The 25,163-nt window shown below is 46.0% G+C and overlaps 1 protein-coding gene across 3 annotated transcripts in view; it reads right to left on the bottom strand.

The window, feature by feature from the left end:
- PARD3B (par-3 family cell polarity regulator beta) overlaps positions 1–23,232 on the bottom strand; it is a 765,403-nt gene extending 742,171 nt beyond the window's left edge. Inside the window, exons 1-2 of one of the 3 annotated variants that reach the window (XM_090044807.1) lie at positions 23,123–23,232; positions 22,398–22,553 (exon numbers count right to left, since the gene is read on the bottom strand). In XM_090044807.1, the coding sequence (XP_089900933.1) occupies positions 22,398–22,517 (120 nt within the window). In that variant the 5' untranslated portion in view covers positions 22,518–22,553; positions 23,123–23,232. Of the gene's footprint in view, positions 1–22,397; positions 22,554–22,753; positions 23,084–23,122 lie in introns of those variants that run through there. The other 2 variants (XM_090044808.1, XM_090044806.1) reach the window with 2 other exon arrangements.
- Between the last annotated feature and the right edge of the window lie 1,931 nt (positions 23,233–25,163).

Here is a 25,163-nt window from a genome sequence, read left to right as displayed (position 1 = left end):
CAGCGCTGGCCTGGCTGGCATGCAGATCCAGGAGCACACACACCCTTCTCTGTTGGGGTGCATGCCCTCCTCCCTCCCCACAGCCCCCAGATGAGCTTCTTGCAGCTCCATCCTGTGTCCCAGCTGCACAGGGCCTGCACTTTCTCCAGCCCCACTCCCTCAGCCCCCCACCATTGGCAGGAGTGGGGCAGATAGAGGCCCTAGCAATGAGGAGGAAGTGGGCTACAGCTGGGGCCTCTATCTGCCCTGCCCCTCCACGACCCTTTCCCCTCCCCCTCCCCCTTCCCCCACAGACTTACCTACTGGGGGGCACGCCCCCCCCAAAAAACTTACATGATTAGTGGAACATCACTGCATACCTAACGGAAGATACATAAGTGCCATATCCAAAGTAATTTACTAAATATTAAATTAATCCCCCTCTGCCTCTATCTGCTCCCCCCACAGCCCTTCCTTCCCTGCAGACTTACCATCTGGGAGGGGGGTAGAAGCGCACTGTAGATCTCAGGTTGCTTTTAAATACCAAGAGGTGATATCCTACTTTAAAAGGTTGGAGACCCCTGCTCTACATCATTACTGCAGTTCATCAGCCTTCAAGCCGTAAGAGAAAATATTACTGGCAGTGGGGAGAACCTTTTTTGCTTCTTACAAATGAGCCCCTCCATTAACATTTGATGAGGCATTACTGAGCTATTAAAAAACAATATACAATCTGGTGGTGGATGGGTCAGTATCAACCTGGAAAGATGTGGGCAGTGGGGTCCCCCAAGGCTCAGTCCTTGGACCTGTGCTATTCAAGGTCTTCATCAGTGACTTGGATGAGGGTGTGGAGAGCACTCTGTCCAAATCCGTGGATGAAACAAAACGATGGGGTAAAGTTAACATACTACTGGGAAGAGATCAAATCCAGGTGAACCTGGACAGGATGGGAAAGTGGGCAGAAAAGAACAGGATGTCATTCAACAGAATACAAGAACAAAGTGCTGCATCTAAGGAGAAGGAATTACCAACACACCTATATGCTAGGGACAACCTTCTCAGCAGTACAGAAGCAGAAAGGGATCTCCAAGTCATAGCTGACTCCAAGATGAATATGAGCCAATGTGGCAAAGTAATCCTGGGGAAGCTTTTTGAGAGAATTATCATAGCGCATGTCCATGAGGGCCAGCAGGGGAGATTATGCTTAGGGGCAACCAACACAGGTTCATTAAAGGGCAGGTCCTGTCAGACCAACTTGGTGGCCTTCTATGACCAGGTCACAAAATTCTTAGACACAGGGGTAGCAGTGGCCGTAGTCTTTCTGGACTTTAGGAAGGCCTTCGACACTGTCTCTCACCCCATTCTCATTAAAAAACTAGGGGACTGTAGTGTCGACACCTACACAGTGAAATGGGTCACTAACTGGCTGGAGAGTGGTAGTGGCTGGGTCATTTACGACCTGGAGGAATGTGGGCAGTGGGGTTCCACAGGGCTTAGTCCTGTGCTGTTGTAAAAAGCACCCTGTTCAAATTCACAGACTACACTAAGATGTGGGGGGAAGCAGGCACGCTAGAAGGGAGGAATAGGCTGCAATCGGACCTAGACAGGTTACAGGGGTGGACAGATGAGAACAGGATGGGTTTCAACACTGACAAGTTCAAGGTACTACACCTGGGGAGGAAGAACCAGCAGCATACATACAGGCTGGGGAACTCCCTTCTTGTCAGTGCAGAGGCAGAAAAGGGTCTTGGACTTATTATTGATGCCAAGATGAATATGGGCAGGCAGCGTGGGGATGCAGTCAGGAAGGGCTACCGCACCTTGTCATGCATCCGCAGATGCATCTCAAGCAGGTCCAAGGAAGTGATCCTCTCCCTCTATGCAACACTGGTCAGGCCGCAGTTGGAGTACTGCATCTAGTTCTGGGCACCGCACTTCAAGAGGGATGTGGACAACATGGAGAGGGTCCAGAGGAGGGCCACCCGCATGATCAGGGAGCAGCAGGGCAGGCCCTACGAGGAGAGGCTAAGCCTGCACAAGAGGAGGCTGAGGGGGATCTAGTGGCCGTTTACAAACTAGTCGGGGGGGGGGGACCAGCAGGCACTGGGGGAGTCCCTGTTCCCTCAAGCACTACCAGGAGTGACAAGCATCCAGTTCTGGGCACCACACTTCAAGAGGGATGTGGATAACCTTGAGAAGGTCCAGAGGAGGGCCACTCGTATAGTTAGGGGCCTGCAGGTAAGGCCCTACAAGGAGAGACTGAGGGACTTGGATATCTTCAGCCTCCACAACAGAAGACTGAGATCACATCTAAATGATTTTGTGGCCCCCCAAAATTCACTGGGGAGAGGCAGCAAAAAATTGGAGATGCTCCGTTTACCAGGGTACCCCTTGGGATAACCAGGAACAACAGCCACAAACTGACAGAGAGCAGATTTAGGTTGGACATCAGGAAGAACTTCTTTACAGTAAGGGCTGCCAGAATCTGGAATGGGCTTCCAAGGGCCTTACCTTAGGGGTCTTTAAGAGGAGGTTAGACATGCACCTGGCTGGGGTCATATGACCCCAGCATTCTTTCCTGCCCAGGGGACTCAATCTATTGAGGTCCTTTCTGACCCCAACAAGTATGAAACTATCTTTTAAAATTACTGAAGATTTCTCCGAGCTATGGAGTATTAGTTGTATGTGCACTTTAAAGGTCAAATGAAGATGTTAAAAGGTTACAACATCACAGTGTGTTAAGCAGTTCCCTATATTATTTTCAGTCTCTGCAAACAGAAAACATTGTCGTTCACATTTTTCCAAAAGTAAGCATTTTGGAGGAGAATTTGTGCAGAAATATCTCTTTTTGTCACTTTTGGTTTCAGTTTAGCTAGCAGGAACAGTGAGAATATATTTGGCTTACACCATAATGTAGACTGGTTCAAAGTTGAAAAACCAACTGGGAGTTGAAAATGGTGGCAAGCTTATTTTTCTTTTTCTATCTAAAAATTAAAGCCAGCTTGGAGGCTACCAATTATAAGAGACTAAACAATGACTCACGGGCATTTTTAGATCCTTGAAATGCAGATACATACCTAACAGAATTTTCATAAATCCCATATCCAAAGTCATTTACTAAATATTGAAGTAATCCCTCACCATCTTGCAACATAATCACAATACTTCATTTACGAATCTTACTGAATCTACATTAAACTAAATATTTGACTAAATAAAGTGCATATAGGTTTTTCATACCTTCCTAGAAGTAAGAGACGTGCCAACTTAATATGAAGGCTATATTCAATTGCAAATCAACATGGTTTCACAGTTATACTAAAACAAAAATGATTAAGAGCTGTAACTGAAAATTATAAATATAAAACTAGATTAATACCAATTATTTATTCAAGATCTCCTGCTGGCTAATTTAAACCATGATTAATATTGGTAATTTAAAATCAATCTATTCTAGTTCACAGTGACAAAACTATGCCACATGCCAATATGAATCATGTAGATTTATAAGATCCTTGAATTCTCTGTGTTTATAGATTTAGTTAGAATCATAAAAATTTAGGGTTGGAAGGAACTTCAGGAAGTCAGCTAATCCAAACCCTTGCTCAAAGTAGGCCCACCCCAATTGGATCATCCTAACCAAGGCTTTATCTACCCAGGTCTTAAAAACCTCTAAGGATTGAGATTTCACAGTCTCTCTGGGTAGCTTGTTCCAGTGCTTTACTACCTTCCTAGTGAGAAAATTCTTCCTAATATCTGACCTAAGCTTCCCTTGCTGCAACTTGAGACCACTGATCCTTGTTCTGTCATCTACCACCACTGAGAACAGTCTAGCTCCATCCTCTTTGGAACCCCCCTTCAGGTAGTTGAAGGCTGCTATTAAATCCCCCCCTCCCAGTCTCCTCTTCTCCAGACTAAATAAGCCCAGGTCCCTCAGCCTCTTCTCACAAGTCATGTGTCCTAGCCCCCCTCACCATTTTTTTCTCCTCTGCTGGAACCTCTCCAATTTGTCCATACGTTTTCTGTAGTGGGGGGCCCAAAACTGGACACAGTACTCCAGATGTGGCCTCACCAGAGCCAAATATAGGAGAATAATCACTTCCCCTCATTCTGCTGGCAACACTCCTACTAATGCAGCCCAGTGTGCTGTTAGGCTTCTTTTCAACATGGATATACTGTTGGCTCACATTCAGCTTACTGTCCACTGTAACCTCCCACGTCCTTTTCTGCAGAGTTGCTGCTTAACCAGTCAGTCCCCAAGCTATAACGGTGCATGAGATTCTCCTGTCCCAAGCGCAGGATTTTGCACTTGTCCTTATTGAACTTCATGTGATTTCTTTTGGTCCAGCCCTCCAGTTTGTCTAGGTCTCTCTAAACCTTAGCCCTGCCCTCCAGCACATCTTGTATTCCCCCCAGCTTGGTGTAGTTAATCAGCTTGAACTGTTTTATCTCCTTTTGCTCCGGCTCCTTCAATCTGGAGCAACTGTCCTAAACTAAGGGTCTTTCCTCTGCGGCTCAAGGTTTTATATGCCACTTAAGTTCAACTTCCTTGGGATGGTAGCTACAACCAAGCAATCACAGCACACATTAACTGTCTCTCCTGCGACTCTCTCTTTGTCTCTTTTCTAGTAAAGACCTATCACCTACTCTTACAAAATGCAGCTATAGCTTCTTACTATGGCATTTTTTTTGGCTGGGCTCTGGAAATCTGAGGATGAGGACTACCAAAGTTGTACTCTTATTTATTAACCAGGCAATCCATCAATGTCTTCTTTCAGGCCAACATTCCTAGCTCATTCACACATTTATAAACATCCCTAGAGCACCATATAACTTTTAGGGGTATTGCCGACTTTCTAGAACTACTGTTATTTATCGTCTGACATAGTACAGATAAAAAAAAAGTTATCCAACATGGCACTGAATAGTTGTCAGTAGAAGGATAGTAAGAATTACAGCACAGAAATCCCTCAGACAAAATTCTGACTGAACAGAATGAATCAGAGGAAAAAGCTTTGCATTTTTTAAAAAGATGAGAGTTCAAGTAAAGATCCTCCTCAAGTAAAAATTCCGGCTATTCACTGACCAAACAAATTACAAACATTAGCGGGGCGGGGGGGGGGGTAGGGAGTGGCACTGAGGAGGAGAAAGGGAGAAGAAAATCCCTCCACAACAAAACCATATGTATCCAGGACTGCCCGTGGAAAAGGGCAGGACCACACCCTAATCTGAGTCTGCTGTCATTTTTCTGCATGAGGATGCTGATATACATGTCACTAAAGTCTGCTAGAATGCAGCAATTACTAGGACTGTGCAGAATTTCACCTAGTTTCGTTTTGATGCTGTTTCGACTCATTTTGAGTTCAAAACAGCAACATCTGAATGAAAAAGAGCTTTGAAACGGCCTCAAAACAAAACAAGCCAAGTCGAAATGTTTTTGAGTTTTGAAGCTCAAGCTGGCCTTCCTGCAGGGAAACAAACGAGAGTAAGGAGAGAGAGGGGGAAGGCAAAAAAAAAAGAAGTGCTCTCCTTGTCACTGCCCAGCTACACAATCAATAGTCATCCTTTCCTGAGGTCCCTTCCAATCCCAGTGCTCTGAGGGAAGGATGGAAAAACTGCATAAAAGGAAGATCATTTGAACTGCCATGCTTTCTGCCTTGGTGTCAGTTGTGTAAGAGTGCACCTTAACACACACACACACACACACACACACACACACAGTGTCACCCACCCATGTCACAAGTTTTAACTGTCAACAGCTAGAGGTGCAGGCCCCAGAACCCAGACTCCTCCTCACCCATCTCCTTGACAGCTGGCAGGCTTCATGGCCACAGCAGGGGCTAGCAAGTCTGCAGCTTTCACCCTGATGTGCCTTAACACACAGTGTCACCTATGTCACAAGTTTTCTTTGTCTGTAGCTTGAGGTGCAGTTTCCCCGCAAACTCCTGCACCTATCTCCTCGAAACTTGGCAGACATCATTGCCTTAGCAGGGGCTAGCATGCCTGCAGTTTTGACCCAACCATGTCTTAACACATACATGTCACATGGAGTTTGAGTTTTTTTTGTGTTCAATAATTTGAAATGCAGTTTCCCTAAAACTCCTGCACCTACCTTCATGCTCTCAGAAGGAGCTACCATTCCTGCAATTTTCATCCAAATCGGGGCAGAAATGACAAAGTTATAGGCTGTTTCGAGCTTCTCCATTATAGTCTATGGGCAAAACGGAACAGCAGTTTTGAATTGAAACAAAATGCTTTTCCTTCAAAACGGTGCCATTTCACGCAGCTCTAGTAATTACACATGCAGGGAGGCTGCTCCAAGGTGCTATAGGAGACGCTTGTGAAATCTCATAGCACAGGAGTATACAGGTTGCAAACCAAAGTGCTGGTGTTGTGTACTACCTGCTACACCAAGAGCTATAGTCTGTAAGTTTGGAATAAATATACTGATGGTGCAGAAATTATAGGTTTATCATAAGTAACATGACAGTAAAACATTGTATCAGTTTGCTTAATAGTGACTGTATTGGACAGACCTCATGTAGCTATGGAAAAATTCCATAATTTTTTTTTTTTAAAAGTAGGAATGATGATCCTGAAGTTCCTTACAGTGCAATCACTGAGTTCTTATACTGCAAATCCTCCTTTTACACAAATTACTAAAGAAACTTTGTATTAAAAAAAAATAAAGTTATTAATAACCAAGTTCAATTGAGAGGGATTGCAAAAGTGTGCATACCCAAAGAGGGGAACAAGCAGTACATTTCATTGAGGATTCTGAGCTCCATATCCTCATAACGAATACTGTACATTTATTTTTTAATTTTGCAAAATAAGAAGACAAGCACACCTATTTGCAAAGACTTGTTTCTCACAGTGTCTTTCTTGACTAATCAGTGTCTTTGAGGTAAATACTCACTTGAATCCAGAAGTTTGTTTTTGATCAATAAGATTCTGAAGTCTGTCATTTGTTTTATTAAAAAATAATTTGAAAAAGAAATATTATATAATCATGTATTAATATTATTAAAATGCTGTTGAAAACAAATTTTGAATTATATTAGGTACCATAGCCCCCTTCATATCATCACTTTAAAAAACAAACAGGCATTTTAATTGATACTTGATTGGAGAGTTGGAGGGGCAAGAGTAGTATGTCATTGTGGCTAAAACTGCATCTTCTCTCACAACATTAGAGTCATTAGGAAAGCCTAAAGGATGCTACACTCCAGGAGGGATAGGAAGTCTGCTGGTTCAGCAACAGGATTCAAGACTCACGACAGCATGGTGCAGTTCAATTGACCTATTATACAGAGCAAATATAGAAAATAGTGTATTTTATATGAACTATAACGAAAAACAATTTTATCCACTTTTCAAAGGGCTTCTGCCATTTTAAACAATATCAATATTTTCAAGTGCTTACATAGAAGCCTCATTAACCTAACATTCTAATAAGTAAAAGTGTTTCCCCCCTTTGTGGGGAATAAATTAAAATAAATACATTTTAAATTTCATCCCATGCCAGAAGTGAGCCTCTGTGCACACAAGTATGCAAATGACAATCCAAATCATTACTGAATGAGTGCTTGCCTCCTATTTGGAAGTAGTACCATATTTACTCAAATACAAGATTAGGCTTTCACCCCCCCCCAATTAACATGGGGGGAAAAAAGAGCCCCTCATCTTATATTTACAAGGAAACTTCATTACATACATTATCATTAAACTGCTGCTAAAAGCAGCATGTGCTCATTGGAAGCCAACTATGATGTTGATTAAATGCAGCCAAAACTGAGCACGGCTAGAAAAACCAAAAACACCCAGCCCGCATGGAAACCTACCACAAGCATACATTTGTGAAACCCATTTGAATAAGATACAGTAATGCCTATTGCATGCAAGCCCCCCTCAGTGCTCTTTTTCAAGTCATGGTGAGCTACTACACTGAATACATTTCACCACTTTCTTCACTCTCACAGCTTAGCTGTACCTTTGCTTCCCATTTCCAACTATTCCTGTTTCTTCAGCAGCCTTAAATGTCTGGCTAACATCACCAAACAGGGCCCAAAGCAGTTCACCCAGAATCCCTGTCACCCCTTCCCTCAGCCTTTCACATCATTAGTTTAGCCCCACAGTCCATGTGGTGGAGCCAAACAAGATTGCCCTGAGCTTCATCTGTATATAAATTATGTATTCAGGATCATCTGATATTCAAGTAAATATGGTCAATATAGTTTCAACAACTGTGCATGTTAATGGTCTCCCTTCCCTATATAATTTCAAGGCTATGGCTTACTTATATATTGAATTTAAAGATGACCCCCCCCCCATAATTAGATTCTAGACCTGGAAAATAACAAATGTTATGATTTCCAGGCCTAGAATCTATATTAGAAGGCAATTAGGAAAACAGAAGGGGCTGCTACTGGCATGGGGAGCAAACAGGCTGTTCCCCCCCCACCCCTTGCCTCTCCAGTGACTGCACCCCCTGCCATCTTGCTGGAGTGGCAACAAAGAGGGGGATTTGTCTGGGAATCAAGTAAATATATTTTGTGCAAACATCCAATAGTTTCTTTTTAGAACTCCATTAGAAGTTGAGTATTCTAAAGTTTTGCTGTTTCTCAAATACATCAAACAACTCTAGTAACACTCTGATCTTAAAAAACAAAGCAAACCAAACCAAACCAAACAAGACAAGGTCTTATGTCATAGATCCCTAGATCATTCCATACTTGGCATTCTTATTTATAGCATTTCCAGGGTAGGAGATTCAGTTCATTTCAGCCAGCTCTACATGTCTGGTAAATTACCTGATGCTTTCATATTTTACAAACAGTATTCAACATTAATTTAAGCCTGTAATCTGTATTTTCTACTTCATTTATAAAAAGCTGAAAAGTATAATTTATTTTTCAAGCTAAGACAATACTACTGGACAGCATCTTTTATGAAAAGTTTGACTTCCAGCATGAAGTCAGTTTTTTTCCAAACAGATTATAGAGTACTCAGGAGAGGCCATGAAGGAGAAAACAAAACAAAACAAAAACAATTATTGGTATTACTAGAAATAATACCAAAGTTATATGAATGTGTGTAATATTAGGGTAACTTCAGTAATTTCTCCTTCTACTTATCTGGAAAAGGACTATATTTTGCCACGCAGTCACCCATGAACTCCCCCAGTTGTGGATAAAAACTGATATAAAACATTGTATTTCCTTTTATTAGCAGGCTATCAAATTACCATTTTTAAGTTTGCTTAACAGCTTAATTATGATTTTCACATTCAAGAAAAATATATCAAAGCCCCAAAAATATACTAGAAGCTTGATAATGAACTGTGGTATATTAAGCCAACAAGAGAACATTAAGATAGATGTAGCAATGAATAATTAAGAAATGGTTAAGTAAAACTGGAGGTTAAAATTAGAAGTTATGCTTGTGTAGAAAGTAGATAATGGATTATGCCAATTAGTTCTAAGGCAAAGACAGACGGACAGAAATAGGTGTGGGTGGGATAACAAAAATGAGAGGCTACTTAGGAAAAGGCAATACATTCCCATTATTATTCTGGCTTTTAAATGTACAGATTTCACAAAAACCCATTCCTAGGTTGCACAAGGAAAAAAAAAAAATCACAGGAATTCCTAACCTTTTAAATTTTGCATTTTTTTGTTTTTGTTTTCCCCCTGTATTTTGACATTTCCATAATATCTACGGAAACTTGGACTGCATTTGCAAATAAGGATACCTAGTTTTGGAGCAAAATAACTTGAAAAACACAAGTTTTTAAAATTAACTGCAAAAAGAACATTTTGTACTTCTACTGCTGGCTCCTTTGCAGCAACGAGGTTCTGTTCCAAAAGCTGCAATTGTCATGTGGGGCAGGCAGGAGCAGACAAAGAAAAGAGATAGACATGTGAAATTATCAAAAAGAATATAGTATCGGAAGAAATCCAAAGGTGACACATATAGTCAACCTATAACATTAAACCCTCTAAATATCATTCAACATAGTTCTCTCTTCAGTCAGGAATATATTACTATTGAGTGGCCTTAACCACTATGGGCGCATCCACACGAGCGTCCACATGCCTCTTGCCCCGTCTCAAACCCCTTTGAGGCGGGGCAACAGACGTGTGGGAACAAAAAAATGTTCCCTGCACAGTAAGTTTGCAGCACGGGGAGAAAATTAGACCCCTGGATATCTAGGGGCCTAAAAAAACCGAAGTATAAAGAACTGGGGCAGGGCATGGTCCCTGACCATGTCCTGAGGCAACAGGAGGCTGGGTCCTCCATAGAGACGCTCTGGCTGCCAGAGCACCTCTATGGTTGCCCCGCGCCGTGGTGATGAACCACGCTGTCTGGCTGGCCATGTGTTTCAGCACCAGGGCTCCGTGCTGGTGAGTAAAGGGTTGGGGACACTGGAGGAGGGGAGAAGGGACTGTGGGGGAGACTCCCAACAGCCCTGCCCACCCCCCAGCCCCCCAACCCCTGCCTAAGCCAGCCCCTCCCCCCACTAGCCCCCCAACCCCTGCCCTGGCTGGCCCCATCCCCACCCCCACCCCCACCCCCTACCCCATACTTTAAAAAACAAAAACAAAACAAAACAAAACAAAAACAAAAACCCAGCACTTAGCAGCAGCTGCAGTCTGGCTGACTGGGGACCCGGCCGCACATTGAGGGCCAGGCTGACAGCCTCAGCTCAGGCACTCCTGCTCCTCCGCTGCCTCGGGGACACTGCCAGGAGGCCCCAGAGCCTACCCACCCCCGCTTCTCAGGTAAGCAGAGGCTTTTTTTCCATTTTTTTTCCTGTTCTTTTTTTTTGGTGGGGGGGTTAAGTGATGGTGCCTGGGGTTGTGGGGGTAGCCTTGGGGGCCAGGTGGGGCAGCAATCAGGGGGCTGGGGTGGGGCATGTGGGCCTTGCAGAGGGGGTGGTAGCCCCTGTGGAGGCCATTTGTCCCCCATTGGAGGGCTGTACCCCTTATGTGTGCGATGAACCCCCTGTTAGGGGGCCATTGCCCCTTGTGAGGGAGCGCCAAACCCCCTGTTGTGGAATCTGAACCCCTTTTGGGGGGGCTGAAGCCCTTGTGTGGGGGCAGCAAAATATGTATTGCTGAAACCTGTAGTTAGAGTTCAATTTATTATGATAAGAGACTTGCTTTAACACTGTAAGATATATCAATAAAACACTGTCCAACTGATCACTGTCTCTGTCTCACCCTCTCTTTATAGTGGTCTTTTATTTAACTTGTGGAGGAATATGGATTTGGGGGTATTTCAGAGAGTGACTTTGGGATTTTTTTTTTAAATCAGGGATTTTTCAGTTTTCTAATATGGAACACCAGAATTCTTGCTAGGAAGGCCATTGGCAGGACTCTGCCTACTCAGAGCTGGCACCTTGGACCCATCTAGCTGTGGTGGACCTCCTGGACAAATGGGGCTAGGAGGACATGCTTTGACAGTTCAAAGCGGGCCACCACACTGGGAACATCTTCCGAGTGATAGCTGCCCAGATGGCCAGGCAGGGGGCACAAATGGCAGTAGTGCCACACAAAGGCAAACCCTGCAACTACAGTCCACTAACAGCTGGCCCAGAGGGGTATGGGTACATTCACATTTGCAAGCCCATGCACTTGCAGGAGCTCAAATAGAAGCAGTGCAAATTTGAGCCGGGGCTTTCTGCCTCAAGAGCATGTGCTCAAGCATGCACTTTGTGCAAATTGTGCCACTTGGGGCAAAATAACTCCCCCTGGTTGCGGGAGGAGCCAGGCAAGGTTAGAGCCCAGGGCCAGCACCTGTGCTGTCCCCAGCAGTATAAAAAGCTGCCCTGGCAAGCAGCTCAGGGCTACTCGCTCTCAGGAGCTTCTGGAGCCTGGCCACTTGGTACCTAGGAAATACTACCCCTTGAGCCAGCTGGACTGCTGCAGTAGCATCCCAAATCCATTTTTAAAAAATACCCCAAAAATCCATGTTCTTCCACACTTAAAACAGAAACAGGCAGCAACTCCTAAGATGGTGTCGACACGGAGTGCTGACAGGGCTCCTGCCCGGGGGGGCGCAGCATTCCCGGGGCTTATCTGAGGCCTCCACCCAGACAGAGCCCACGGGGGGGCTGGCATCCCCCCCACTCCTTGGCCTGCAGGAGTTGCCCAGCAAGGCCTGGGGGGGCAAGGATTAGGGACCCCCACACCTGTCCTGCAGGTGCCTGCCTTAGGACCCTGGAGGAGCAGGTGAGGGAGCTCCAGGGAGGAGGTTAGCAGGCTGAGGGGAATCAGGGAGGCAGAGGAAGAAATTGATGGCTATTTTCTTCCCCTGCAGGGTTACACTGCAGAGTGGCAGACGGTCACCTCCAGAACCAGGGCTGCTTATAACACAGCAGTACCAGTTCCTCCAGTCCGGCTGGAGAACAGGTACGAGGCCCTGGCAACTCTGGAGGAGAAGGAAGTAGAGGAAGAAACCAGGGAGGAGGCAACTCCATGCTCTCCGCGTTCCAAGCAGGCCGAAGGAGATAAAAGCAGGCCAGGAGGAAAAAGCATTGAGGGATCGTCGTAGGCGACTCCATCCTGAAAAGGTACAGAAGGCCCCATCTGTCGCCAGGACCCCTCAACACACGAGGTCTACTGCCTACCTGAAGCAAAGATTCAGGACATGAAGGGGATGATCCAAGCCATGATCCAGCCCACCAATTACTACCCCATGGTCCTAATCCATGTGGGTACTAACGATGCAGCCAGGAAAAGCCCTGATCACCTGATGACGGACTACCATGCTCTGGGGTGCGTGCTAAAGGAGACAGGCGCACAGGTGGTTTTCTCATCTATCCTACCAGTGAGTGGATGTGGAAGACGGCATGCAACATGCATAGCAGAGACCAACTGGTGGCTTGAGGCAGGCTTTGGCTTCCTCGACAATGACCGGCACATCACGACAAGAGACATGCTCGGATGGGATGGGCTCCACCTTTCCCGTAAAGGCAAGCGTGTGTTTTCTTCTAGGTTGGCGGATCTCCTCCGGTGGACTTTAAACTAGGCTCACTGGGAGAAGGGAAAGATGACGGTGGAGGAAACATCGGACTGCCAAACCAAGCAACATGCACAAGTACAGCCCAGCCTAGACCGATAAGCGGAACATATACACAGGTAAGCAACAGGGGGCAGGGTAATGCTGAAAGTAGGGGGCCAGTGCACACATCCACAGAAGGCCTCAAATGCCTCTACACAAACGCTCATAGTATGGGAAACAAGCATGAGGAACTTACCCTCCTGCTAGCTGACACCAACCCGGACATAGTGGGGAATCAGTGAAACATGGTGGGACCCAATGCATGACTGGGCAGTGAATGTCAAGGGCTATAGGCTGTGCAGGAGGGACAGGATAGGAAGGAAAGGTGGGGGGCGTGGCACTATATATTACGGAGGAATATACATCCTCATCAATTAACAAAAGAATCAGAGGAGGGACAATCTTAAGTGCTTTGGGTTAGAATACAAGGCAGTCGAGGGGAAAAAGAGACTTAACAGTGGGGGTCTACTACAGACCTTGCAACCAAGGGGAAAAGCTCGACCAGGAATTCTTAAGTCAGTTCACAGAGGTAGTGAAGTCAAAGGATGTGGTCATCATAAGGGACCTGAACTTTCCAGACATCTGCTGGGAAGAGCAGTCAGCCAGGTCTGACCACTCATGTAGGGTCCTGGCCAGAATGCAGGACCTCCATCTAACCCAGGAGGTGCACAGTCCCACGAGGGGAGACGCCTTGTTGGGCCTGGTGCTGGCCATGGGAGATGACCTGGTGAGGGGGCTGCGGGTGCTCGACCACCTGGGCAACAGTGATCATCGCCTGCTGGAATTCATCATCCAGCGCAGGGTGGCAAAGGCCTACAGCAAGGCAGCAGCCCTAGATTTCAGGAAGGCAGACTTCAATGAGCTAAGGAGAATAGTTGGGGAAGCACTGAGGTCCCAGAGGGGAGGGGAGCCAGGTGTCCAAGGAGAGCAATTGCTCCTTAAGGAGACGATCCTCCAAGCCCAAAGGGAGGTAATCCCAACATGGATCAAAGGGAGCAGGAGGGCACATAATCCCCCATGGCTCACCAAAAGCATTGGGAATGTCTTCTAGTTAAAAGGGAGGCATACAACCAATGGAAGGGAGGGGCCAGCACCAGCGAGGACTATACTGCAGTTGCTCGGGGATGCAGGGAGACAGTCAGGAAAGGCCAAGGCAGAGATGGAACTGGGACTAGCTTCCCAGATTAATGACAACAGGAAGTCCTTTTTTAAATACATAGTGGGTAAAAAGAAGGTTCCAGGTAATGTGGGGCCCCTACAGGATATGTTAGGAAATTTGGTCATCACACCAGAGGACAAAGCCAACATATTTAACGATTTCTTTGCCTCCATTTTCCTAAGCAGGGACCAGAACAGTCATACCCCTGCTAGGTCCCCCTAAGTCCCCAGGGGAGGCACACCTAGGCTCAGGGGAGGCACACCTAGGCTAAGGGTTAGTGAGGAACTAATTAGGGAACTTCTGGAGGGACTGGATGTATTCATCTCCACCCTAGAGTACTGAGGGAATTGGCTGAGGTCATTGCGGGACCCCTGGCACAGCTTTACGAGCACTCATGGTGCTCTGGTGTGGTACCAGAGGACTGGAAGAGGGCCAATGTGGTTCCCATCTTCAAAAAGGGAAAGGAGGACCTGGGAAACTATAGGCCAGTTAGTCTTACCGCAATCCTGGGCAAGCTTTTTGAGAAAATTATTCTGATGCATATCCACAAGGGACCAGCAGGGGAGATTATGCTTAGGGGCAACCAACACAGGTTCATTAGTGGCAGGTCCTGTCAGACCAACCTGGTGGCCTTCTATGACCAGGTCACCAAATCCTTAGATGCAGGGGGAGCAGCAGACAGTCTTCCTGGACTTTTGGAAGGCCTTCGACACCGTCTCTCATCCCATTCTCATTAAGAAACTGGGGGGGCTGTGGTGTCAACACCCACACAGTCAATTGGGTCACCAACTGGCTGGAGGACTGCACCAAAAGCGAGTGGTGGTGGATGGGTCATTTTCGACTTGAAGGGATGTGGGCAGTGGGGTTCCACAGGGCTCGGTCCTCATGCCCGCACTGTTCAACATCTTCATCAGTGACTTGGACAAGGGGGTAAAAAGCACCCTGTTCAAATTTGCTGATGGCACTAAAGATGGGGGGGAGGGGGATGTCGCCACGCTAGAAGGGAGGAATAGGCTGCAATCAGACCTAGACAGGTTACAAGGGTGGGCAGATGAGAATAGGATGGGATTCAACACCGACAATTGCAAAGTGATGCATCTGGGGAGGAACAACCGGCACCAAACCTACAGGTTGGGGAACTCCCTTCTTGTCAGTGCAGAAGTGGAAAAGGATCTTGGAGTCATCTTTGACTCCAAGATGAACATGGGCCAGCAGTGTGGGGATGCAGTCAGGAAGGCCAACTGTACCTTTTCATGCATCCACAGATGCATCTCAAGCAGGTCCAAGGAGGTGATCCTCCCTCTCTATGCGGCACTGGTCAGGCCGCAGCTGGAGTACTGCGTCCAGTTCTGGGCACCGCATTTCAAGAGGGATGTGGACAACATGGAGAAGAGAAGTAGTGCTTGCTCCTACCCTGGGGGTCTTTAAGGAGGATAGATGTATACCTTGCTGGGATCATTTGACCCCAGTACTCTTTCCTGCCACGGCAGGGGTCGGACTAGATGATCTACTCGGGTCCCTTCCGACCCTAGAGACTATGAAAACAAAAGAGACCACTCCACACACGTATCAAGAAGCAGAGACAGACAGCAAATCAGTTGGGCAATGGTTTATTGGTATATTTACCATGTTAAAGCAATGTGGAAACCTACCAGTGTCTCTGTCATCATGATAAAATAAATTCTAAATACATATATCTGTTGATGTATACTTTTGGTTTTCTTCACACATGATAGGTACATCATGGGGGTGTGTGGAGGGGTGTGGGAGGGCTGCTCAGGAGGGGTGGGTTCCCTGGCCCCCACAGGGTGCAGCCCCCCCCCCCCCAAGCACATGGAATCCTCCCCCCCCACAGGTCCCCAGCTCCACTCTGGAGGAGCGCAGCTCCCACCCCCAGGGTCCCAGCTCCCACCCAGGGTCCATAAACTTATTTTTAGCAGCAGCAGCCAGAGTGGGGTGCACCGAGCCATGGTGGCAGAACCCGGTGCACCAGGCTGAGCCAGGTCCTGCCAGCCCTGGGGATCATTTGCTGCCCGGCCCGGCCCGGCCCGGCCCGGCCCGGCCCTCGGTGGCAGGACCCAGTGCAGCACATGGGGACCATGTGCCAGGCCCATATGGGTCCTGGGGCCTCACTGCTACAAAGCCAGGCTGGGCCTGGCCCTTGGTGCTAGGACCTGCCACCCTTGGAGCCCCTCTACCACCCAGCTAGGCCAGGCCCACAGCAGCAGGACCCAGCATGGCGCACAGGGACCACATGCCAGGCCCAGCCACCCTCGGGGTCCCCTCCACCATGGGCCCGGCCTGGCCATGCGGCAGAAGGGTCCCCCCAAGGACAGCAGGACCTAGCGGGGCCCAGCACGTGGTCCCTGCACGCTGCGCTGGGTCCTGCCACCATGGGTCTGGCCCAGCCAGGCAGCAGAGGGACCCTGAGGGCAGCAAGACCCAGCTGGTCACGATCAGGAGGAGCCGCTGGCCCCCCCCCCCCCATGGTTCCCTCCCCCTTCTCCAGATCTCCGCCCCCCCCCCCCCAACCCCTTACTCACCAGCACTGGAGCCCTGGTGCTGAACACACAGCCTGGCCGGCCACGTGTTTCAGCACCAAAGTGAGGGGCCAACCACAGAGACGCTATGCCAGCCAGAGCATCTCCCTGGAGGACCCAGCCTCCGGTTGCCTCAGGGCATGGTCTGGGACTGTGCCCTGCCCCGTTTTAGCTTTGGTTTTTTAAACCCCTAGATATCCAGGGGTCTAATTTTTCTTCCCAAGCTGCAAACATTTTTTCTTTCCCACACATGCCCCTTGCCCTATCTCAAAAGGGGTTTGAGATGGGGCAAAAAGGCACATGTGCACTCATCTGGATGCACCCTGTTCCCAGTACTAATCCAGGTTAGTAGTCAATGAAGTTCACCTACCCTGAGGAATAGATTGGTGGTTTCAGTACAATTTTTGCCAGTGAAAAACAATACTGCAAATCCAAAAGGGCCAGATGTTATGCTAGAGAGGTATAGGTTGTAGCTGTGTCGATCTAAGGACACAGGCAGACAAGATTGTTTGAGTAAATCTGATATCTTCTAATTGAACGAACTCAAAATAGTTGGAAAAATTCTTTGCAAAACTTTTGGGGATAAATACTAAATGTCCAGCTGAAGAAGCATCTGCAGATGTTATGCCAGTAGTTCAAGAAAGAAGGCCAAGTACTGACTTTACATGAAAATTTAGTTATCCCTTGATCATCTCTATATTACCACTCCAGGTAATAATGAATTAAAACATTAAACCATATTTGAAAACTGGTTATGGAAATACCCAGCGTGTGTTCTGACTAGAAAACCAAAAAAACCCAGAGTTTCTGTTCTGTGAGACTACCAAGCATGCAAATTAACAAAAAACAAAGTATGCCAGTATGCAAGACCATGTATGCATCACTTCAAGACAGGATTCTTGAACACTTCCCTTCCAAAGGGATACTAAACTAAACTAAAGTTTCACTACATCTGAAAGGAGGTTTATACTGCATTTCATTCTTAGAATTCATTACCTTTTTTTTTTTTTAAAAAAACCCACATACATAATAGATGTACATCCTTGTCTACATTAATAGCCTTAAGAAGTCTAACCTAAAGTTAACAAGACTGGAAAAAAAAAAAATATATCACTGAACTTCAATCCCAAGCCCTGTATAAGGGCTTGCCTTCATTGCAACCCAAGTATTGTGCCTAATTTGTGTCCCTTCCACATGCAATTTTTTCTAGCTAAATGGGGCTTTTAACTCAAATTTGTCTCATCTACGAGGGGCTAAAACCTGAGCAAGCAACACTCACCAACTGCCAACCAGCTAACAACACTGAAGTGAAAACACAAGCTAACAATATTCAAGAGCCATTATGCCTTCAACGCCTTCCCAGAACCCCTCCTGGTGTGTACAAGAAACAGAGTTCACTGGGAAAGAATTAAGGAAGCTTACTACAGGACTAAGACCCACAACCTACTCTTTTTACAAGCCTTATCACCACAAACAAGCAAACACTATGCTAACACAGATGCAACAAGTGTTATTCTACAATATGTCCAGCTCCCACTAAAAGTAATTAAACACAGATAATTCAAGGTAACCCTCTGGAGAATGCATTCCTTAAGACACCAGAAATACCTAAAACACAAAAAAGTGTCAGAGTAAAAAAAGATGATAGATTTAGAACCAGAGAAGTTTTATGAAACATAAGCCTTATCATATTGATCTATTCATAGGGAATCATACACATACTCCAATCACAATAGGGGGAAAAAAAAAAGAGAGTTTGTTAGATTTGTGATGAAGTTCTATTAAGATTTGTTTAATAAGAGGTAAGTATTTACCAAAATGAAATGGAGATAGACAGCAACTTATCAAACCAATAAATGTCGATTCCCAAAAGGCAAGCAGTTGGTTTTATGCTGGAGATATAATCAAACTAAATTTTTTTTAAACATCAGTCTTTTCATTAATAGCTTTTTAAAAGTAATGTTGTAATAGTGAGATCCCCCCCCCCCCGCAACAGACTAGTAAGCAAGCAGAGACTGAACAACAGATTTAAACTTTTAAAAGAAGTTGCACTAGAAATCAGAGTTTAGGCTTAACAGTATTTTAAAGAGTGCAGTTCTTACTGTACACCTTCCCAGACAATGATCCAAAGTTTCTTTTACCAACTTTAATTGTAACTGAGCCTTTATGGGCAAGTCTTGCTAGTGGGAGTGCATCAGGTGACCAAACCAAGTTTCTTCACAAACTGCAGCAGCTCCAGTAAGTAAAGTACCCACAAAAGTTTCAGCCATTTATTTACAAGTAGTCATATTGAAAACTAGCAAATGAACAACAAGAAGATGGGGTGAGATATTCTCCGAGTCTGTATTTTATCAACCACTTTCCTTTATTGTTTCACTGCATTGCTATAGCATATTTCTTCTATATCTACTTCCATCTTCCTTACTCTACTTACTTCTAGCCTTTTACTCATCCTAAATTTTCCCAATTTGACGGAATTAAACTATTTACACTCTAACAGCATAATAACAAGCATTTAGTGTCAAGATCACTATTCTGCAGCATAGACAGAGTATCTACACATTATAATCATGTGTAGATGCTAATTTTTTATAAGTCTACTAGCAAATTGGACATCAAGAATCACCCCCCGCCCGCTTGCTAATCCTAACCCCACCCTGCACCACCACTCCCAGGAGCGAGGTGGGGGGAAGCTTACCTCACTGTCTCCTCCAACCCCTTCCACCAGCACCTCATGCTGCCTTCAAGGAGAAGGGATTCATTATATTAAAAATTAGAAGCTGCCACATATTGGGTACTCACACTGTACAAGTAGATGTCAATTGACTATGCTTTTTATTTATTTATAGAAAAAAAAAAAGTTAATTATTTGAGAAAGAGTGGAGGAAGGGATAACAAGACCAGTCCATCCAAGTTAGAACTAGAGAACAATACCAACCTATAGACACCAAGAATTACTGTGAATTCTCAAGTTTGATATAAAGCAATTAAGCAACCCAAAATTGTGATAGTCTTCCAGTATTCCCCTCCTATGACAGCACAACCTTCAAATCATTTAATCTAGATAAGTTTCTATATATTTTGAATTAAGTTCTAAGATGACCAACAAAAAACTTGCCAAAAAGCCAACCAGATTTATTTGAAAACATCTTAGATTCATTTAAAGTAATTTCATATCCCTCCTCTCCCCATCATTAAATGGTGGCAGGGTTTGTTTGTTTGTTTTTTTAATTGAAATGGACTTGTGTCTTTTTTGTCCCTTTATGACATAAGAGAGCCTAAAGACCATTTTTGGGTTGGGTTTAAATATTATTAACTGCAGTCTTCAATTTCTTTTGAAGAGCTTATTGGATATTTCGCTTTCACACCTCAACTGATGGAGAAAAAAAAAAAAAACCTCAATGAAAGACATGGTATTTTTCTTAAAATTGTTACCCAAGTTGAATTAGTTAGGTGCCAGGAAAAAATTAAAAAGGTTGACAGTCTGACTAAAACTTTGCTCACCTTTTCAACTGTTCAGCCTTTACTCACAACACTTAAGTAATTTAATTAGCCTTCCATAGACTTCTCTAAACTACAAGAGACATTACTTTACAAAGAGAGCCAAACAGGAAACATAACAGAAGTTTTGGGACTCTTTATAAGCCATAAAGCAAGAAGAGGACAAGTTTAGCAGTCACCTTCAAGCTGTCCTCATAAAACTACAACCTCATTTAGGCTAAACTTTGTCTTCACAAGAAGAAAGCAAAAACTAAAAAGTAAATCCCCAAAGTTGATCTAAATTAAGGGTGGCAAAAATAAATATATATATTTTTTTTTAAGTTAAAAGAACACATTCCTCAGCTCAGGGCAGAGGCAGTGGAGTCAGAAGGGTAAGCAGCCACAGGCTAAAAGCTACAGCCACTGGGACCCAAGAGATCTGAATTCTACAGCAAGCCATCCTAGCCACCCTTCCAGTTTCCATAGCCCACTGCTACCTGGGTATGTTCAACACCCTTGATCTAGATCAATGAAAACTCTGCTTCCAATATAATCGGTTATTCATACAGACCTTGTACTTATCTGAACAGTTTATGACATTCTAATAATCCAAAACCCAACTACAGTATTTCCTAATTTCCACAGTACCACTTAACTTTTAATCCTCAGATAATGGTGAACAGGTAAGGTATACATTTAAATACATATTAAAATGCATACAATACAAAACATAGCATAAAATACAAATGTCTACATATTAACAAAACACGTATAGTAATGTTCACTGTACACCATACCTTGTACACTCCGGGACTCCCGAAGCACCATTTAATAAAATGTAAGTAAAGTACTACAGATGCCTGTGCAGTCAAACATGGAAGCCACACTGACCTCTACCATAAGCTATCACAATCTTAGACATCAATAAACTTCTCATTTTGGTCAAAATTTCCATATACCAGTCCCAAAATACCCTTGCATGGAAGGGTTAGCACTTCAGCATCAATTTACACAAGAAAGCCTCAAGACGAAGGGGTTAAATGCTTTGGTCACTATCACAAAGTATATGGACCCAAGTACATCTGGAGACATTTCAGAAGGGTGGCAGCAGCAGGAATATAAAGTGTAGCAAATCCACTCTGGCTTTAACTCTTGGTTCATCTAGTGTTAAAATTGGAGCAATTTAGCAACATTTGTATCCTTTCCAGCTTGCCCACACTTAACAGTTAGAAGATTATAACTTCTGCCCCCTTTTGAAACAGCTCCAAAAAAGGTACTTGTGTCCATAACCCAAAAAGCAGACAAGTGACAGATCTGAAGTCAGAGCTCAAGCTCCTGAGCACCTAAGTAGCAGCTAAATCACAAGGGTCAGTCCTGCAAGCCTTTGCTCATGTGAGCAGTTACTGAAGTTCTCACATGATGAAGGATTTGCAGATTCGGGCCTTTAAATTGAAAATAAGGGTCAGTGTCACAAAGGAATTATTCACTGGCCTTGTGAGTCTATTTTATCATCAACCGAACACCAGCAGAAGAAAACCTAGATACATTTTTATCTGCAGAACTCTCTCTACCCATGTAGGACTCTGATAAGCATAGGAACAGCACTAAAAAAAAAAAATCACACAGATTTTGCTAGAGAGAGACAAACCATGTATGACAAGCTCTGCGCCGTCACAACCAAAACAGGTGGCATCTTAAACACAGGAGCCGTTAACCATTGAGAATAAACCACTCGAGCTTGTTAGCTCAACGGACACATTTCCAGCTTGTCACAATCAACTGTTCCTGCAAACATTTGGCAGCGCCGTTGAAAACATTAGCCTGCAGATCTCTGTTGGGGCTGCCGACTCCCAGCCCTTCATTACTGCAGGAAACCAAGCTGCTGAAGGAAGGAGTTGAAGGTTATGTGTAGCCCTTTGGGAAAAAGGCTCCAAGTGCTAGGATTTAGCACCCCAGCCACATCCACCTCCTGCTAGGGGAGGGGTTGTGTCATCTGCTGCCAACTGCACAGGCTCCACATGCAAAGTCAGGCAGACACTGAAGAGAACGGGCCGGCCCAGCCCAGGCACATCCGGGCCGCAAGGCCGGCCCTGGGGCCAAGTGGCCCATAGCAGGCAGTGGGCTGGGGGGCGAGGGGCAGGCCAGATGGTAGGGTGGGCCACATCCCTTACCTTCTCTTTGGTTTTGAGGTACCGCTGGAGCGCCTGCTGGGTCAAGTCACAGACACGGAGCTGCCCATCCTTGCAGGGAACCACGATCCCCGTCTTGCCAAAGCAGACGGTCACTTTCATCTCAACAAGTGGCGCCAGGCAGGGCCAAGAGCACAGCTAGGACAAAAAGAGAGCCGGAGGGAGGTTTAGAAATACAGAGAGAGGAAGCAAGAGAGAGGTGCCCCTGCTGCCCAGCGCTAGGCGGGGGGGGGGGGGGGGGCAGCGCAGCAGGCCCAGGAGCAGGTGCCTGCGTCCCGCAGGGCAAAGCAAGGCAGGGAGCTCCCGCACCCCACCCCCAGTTCCCCGCGGTGCCTCACCCCGGCTAGTGGCGGCGGAGCCGGGAGCGCCCCCGGCCCGGCCCGGGGCCCTCCCCCGGCTGCGGGGCGAGAAGGCGGCGGGAGGAAGCGGGACGAACGCAGGCCAGGCTCGGGGCGGCCCCTCAGCTCCTCCTCGGGGGGAGAGCGGGGGCGTGCGTCCGCCTCCCCTCAGGCCGAGCCGCGAGGGCGGGAGGCGAAAACTTAGTGCCCCAAAACGAGCTCCGCCGCCAGGGCCCGGCCTGCCCGGCTCTTAAAGGGGCCGCAGTCGCCCGCGCAGCACCTGACTCGCCGCCGCCCCGAGCACACGCACACACACACACATACACATACACATACACGCGCGCGCGGCCCGCCCCCGGACCCACGCACCGCAGGCCCCGCTCTTGGTGGGCCAAGCCCGCAGCCTGCAGCAGGCCTGGGGCCCAGCCGGGGTGGCAGCGGGCGCCGCTGCGGCTTGGGGTTTCTGTGGTTCAGCAAGGGAAAGCGAAAGCGCGGGGGAGGAGCCGGGAACCGCATGAACTCGGGCGGCCGGGTGCGGCCCTGCTCTGCCACCGGCTCTGCTCTGGTGCCAGGCAGAGACCCCCGCTTCACCCGCGTGCACCCCCTACGCATCGCCAGTGCATCTCCAGGAGACTGCTGAGAGCCCCCGGGAGACCAATGGCAGGACATGCATTAAAATGAATATGAAACGCTGAATTCAATGTATACAAAACCCGGTGGGTTTTTAAAACGTAACGGTGCATTTGCCTTCCTGATGTAAAGTCTGCGCACCATAATCCGTAACCGATGTACACAAGCATATGGCCATGTTCGCATTGTGAGTCATGGCCACGCTGGCACTCCGGAGACCTCCCGGAATAGATTCAAACAGAGCTGGGGACCCTACGCAAGACCGCCGCCGGTTGGGAGCCAGGAGCCAAAAACAAATCCCCTGAAAACAAACCTCCACCAGAGGAAATAATAGGCCTGATCTTGCAAGCGTCATGAACACATGCACACCACCGCCTGTACACTACGCCACAGCAACCAATTACTGTTTGGCCAAAAACTAAACAAAACAAAAATGGAAGGAGTGCGATGGAGGCACGGGTTTTTAATGGCATAGTCTGCATATGTGCTAGGCCCTAGACTTACGGTGTTGGCCTGTAGCAGTTACTGCACATGTTCAGTGGTTTGGGAAGGTTTCATGGATCCCATCTCTGCCTTACATGTATTGCGCAATTAACAGGTTATTCATGCCATATAATTTAAACAGGCTACACATGCAATGTAACTATCACACCATAAAACAGTGCCTCCAGCTATAAAGTTAGAGCTGGAAAATGTTACAGCTGAAAAGTGTTAACAACTTTATAGCTAGTTTCTCTCCCGCTTTCATTTCAACATGTAGCATAGCTAATCGTGGGGAATCTGCATGATGTGTCATGCAGGCAACCCCCAGCAGCCAAGCCAGCTGTGACATGGAGGTTCCATGATGGGCTGTCTCCTGGGAAAAGTAGGTCCCAATATTGTACCATTTTGCATACTGACTCAAGGTTTTCTATTTTGCCAGTCATCTCATAACACAAGGGACTTGAAATTTTCTAGCTGTGGGGAACCCAAAGTGTGTTTTGCTGACAGATTTCTGTCATGTTAGAAAAATAACTCCAAAACTCTAAAAAGTTCAAGGGAGGCATCAAATAAATATAAATTTAAGTGTGTGTGTGTAAAATGGTCACAGCATAACTACTGAAAATCTTCTCAGAAAGAAGATTCAAAGACAACATGTTAAATGTGTGCACCAAATAATAGTATAAATGTCCTGTTGAAACCTTGCATTTATATTTAAATAGGAAATATCAACCAGAGGTGAAAACGTTGTATTAGGAACATCGATATATATACTGTCCAATAGCTTTTGCTTATAGCAGGGGTTGGCAAAACGTGGCCTGGGGGCCATTGTATCCGGCCCGCGGGGCCCCTTAAAGATTAAGAAAATTAATATTTGTCTGCCCCTGGCTGCCTGTCATGCAGCCTTCAATGGCTTACCAAAACTCAGTAAGTGGCCCTCCACCCAAAATAATTGCCCATCCCTGGCTTATAGGTTATGCATAGTATTCCAAGTAATATTTACTACATTTTATACTATTTGCAATACATGCCTTAAATATTTGTTTCCTATGCAACTGTTTGGCACTCTGTCTTTTGAAGCTGACTGGGAACTATTAACACTTATTTATCAACATTGTATACACAGTAGTCCTAGGGTTTAATTCCTGAAATGACTGCCTCTCAGAACTGTGGCCTGTTCTACAGCAGAGTTAAGCTTAGGTGCAGGAAGAAGGGAAGTGTAATAGAGGTGTACATAATACTTGTCTATTCTCAACAGTTGTCTGTCCTATTAGACAGGTATGGGATCATCAGGAATTAT

This window comes from Crocodylus siamensis, chromosome 4 (genome assembly GCF_052110815.1).
Source record: "Crocodylus siamensis isolate JL-2025a chromosome 4, ASM5211081v1, whole genome shotgun sequence".
Classification (NCBI taxonomy): Eukaryota; Metazoa; Chordata; order Crocodylia; family Crocodylidae; genus Crocodylus; species Crocodylus siamensis.
The sequence above is the reverse complement of the archived record's forward strand: the minus strand, read 5'-3'. Positions and strand labels throughout refer to the sequence as shown.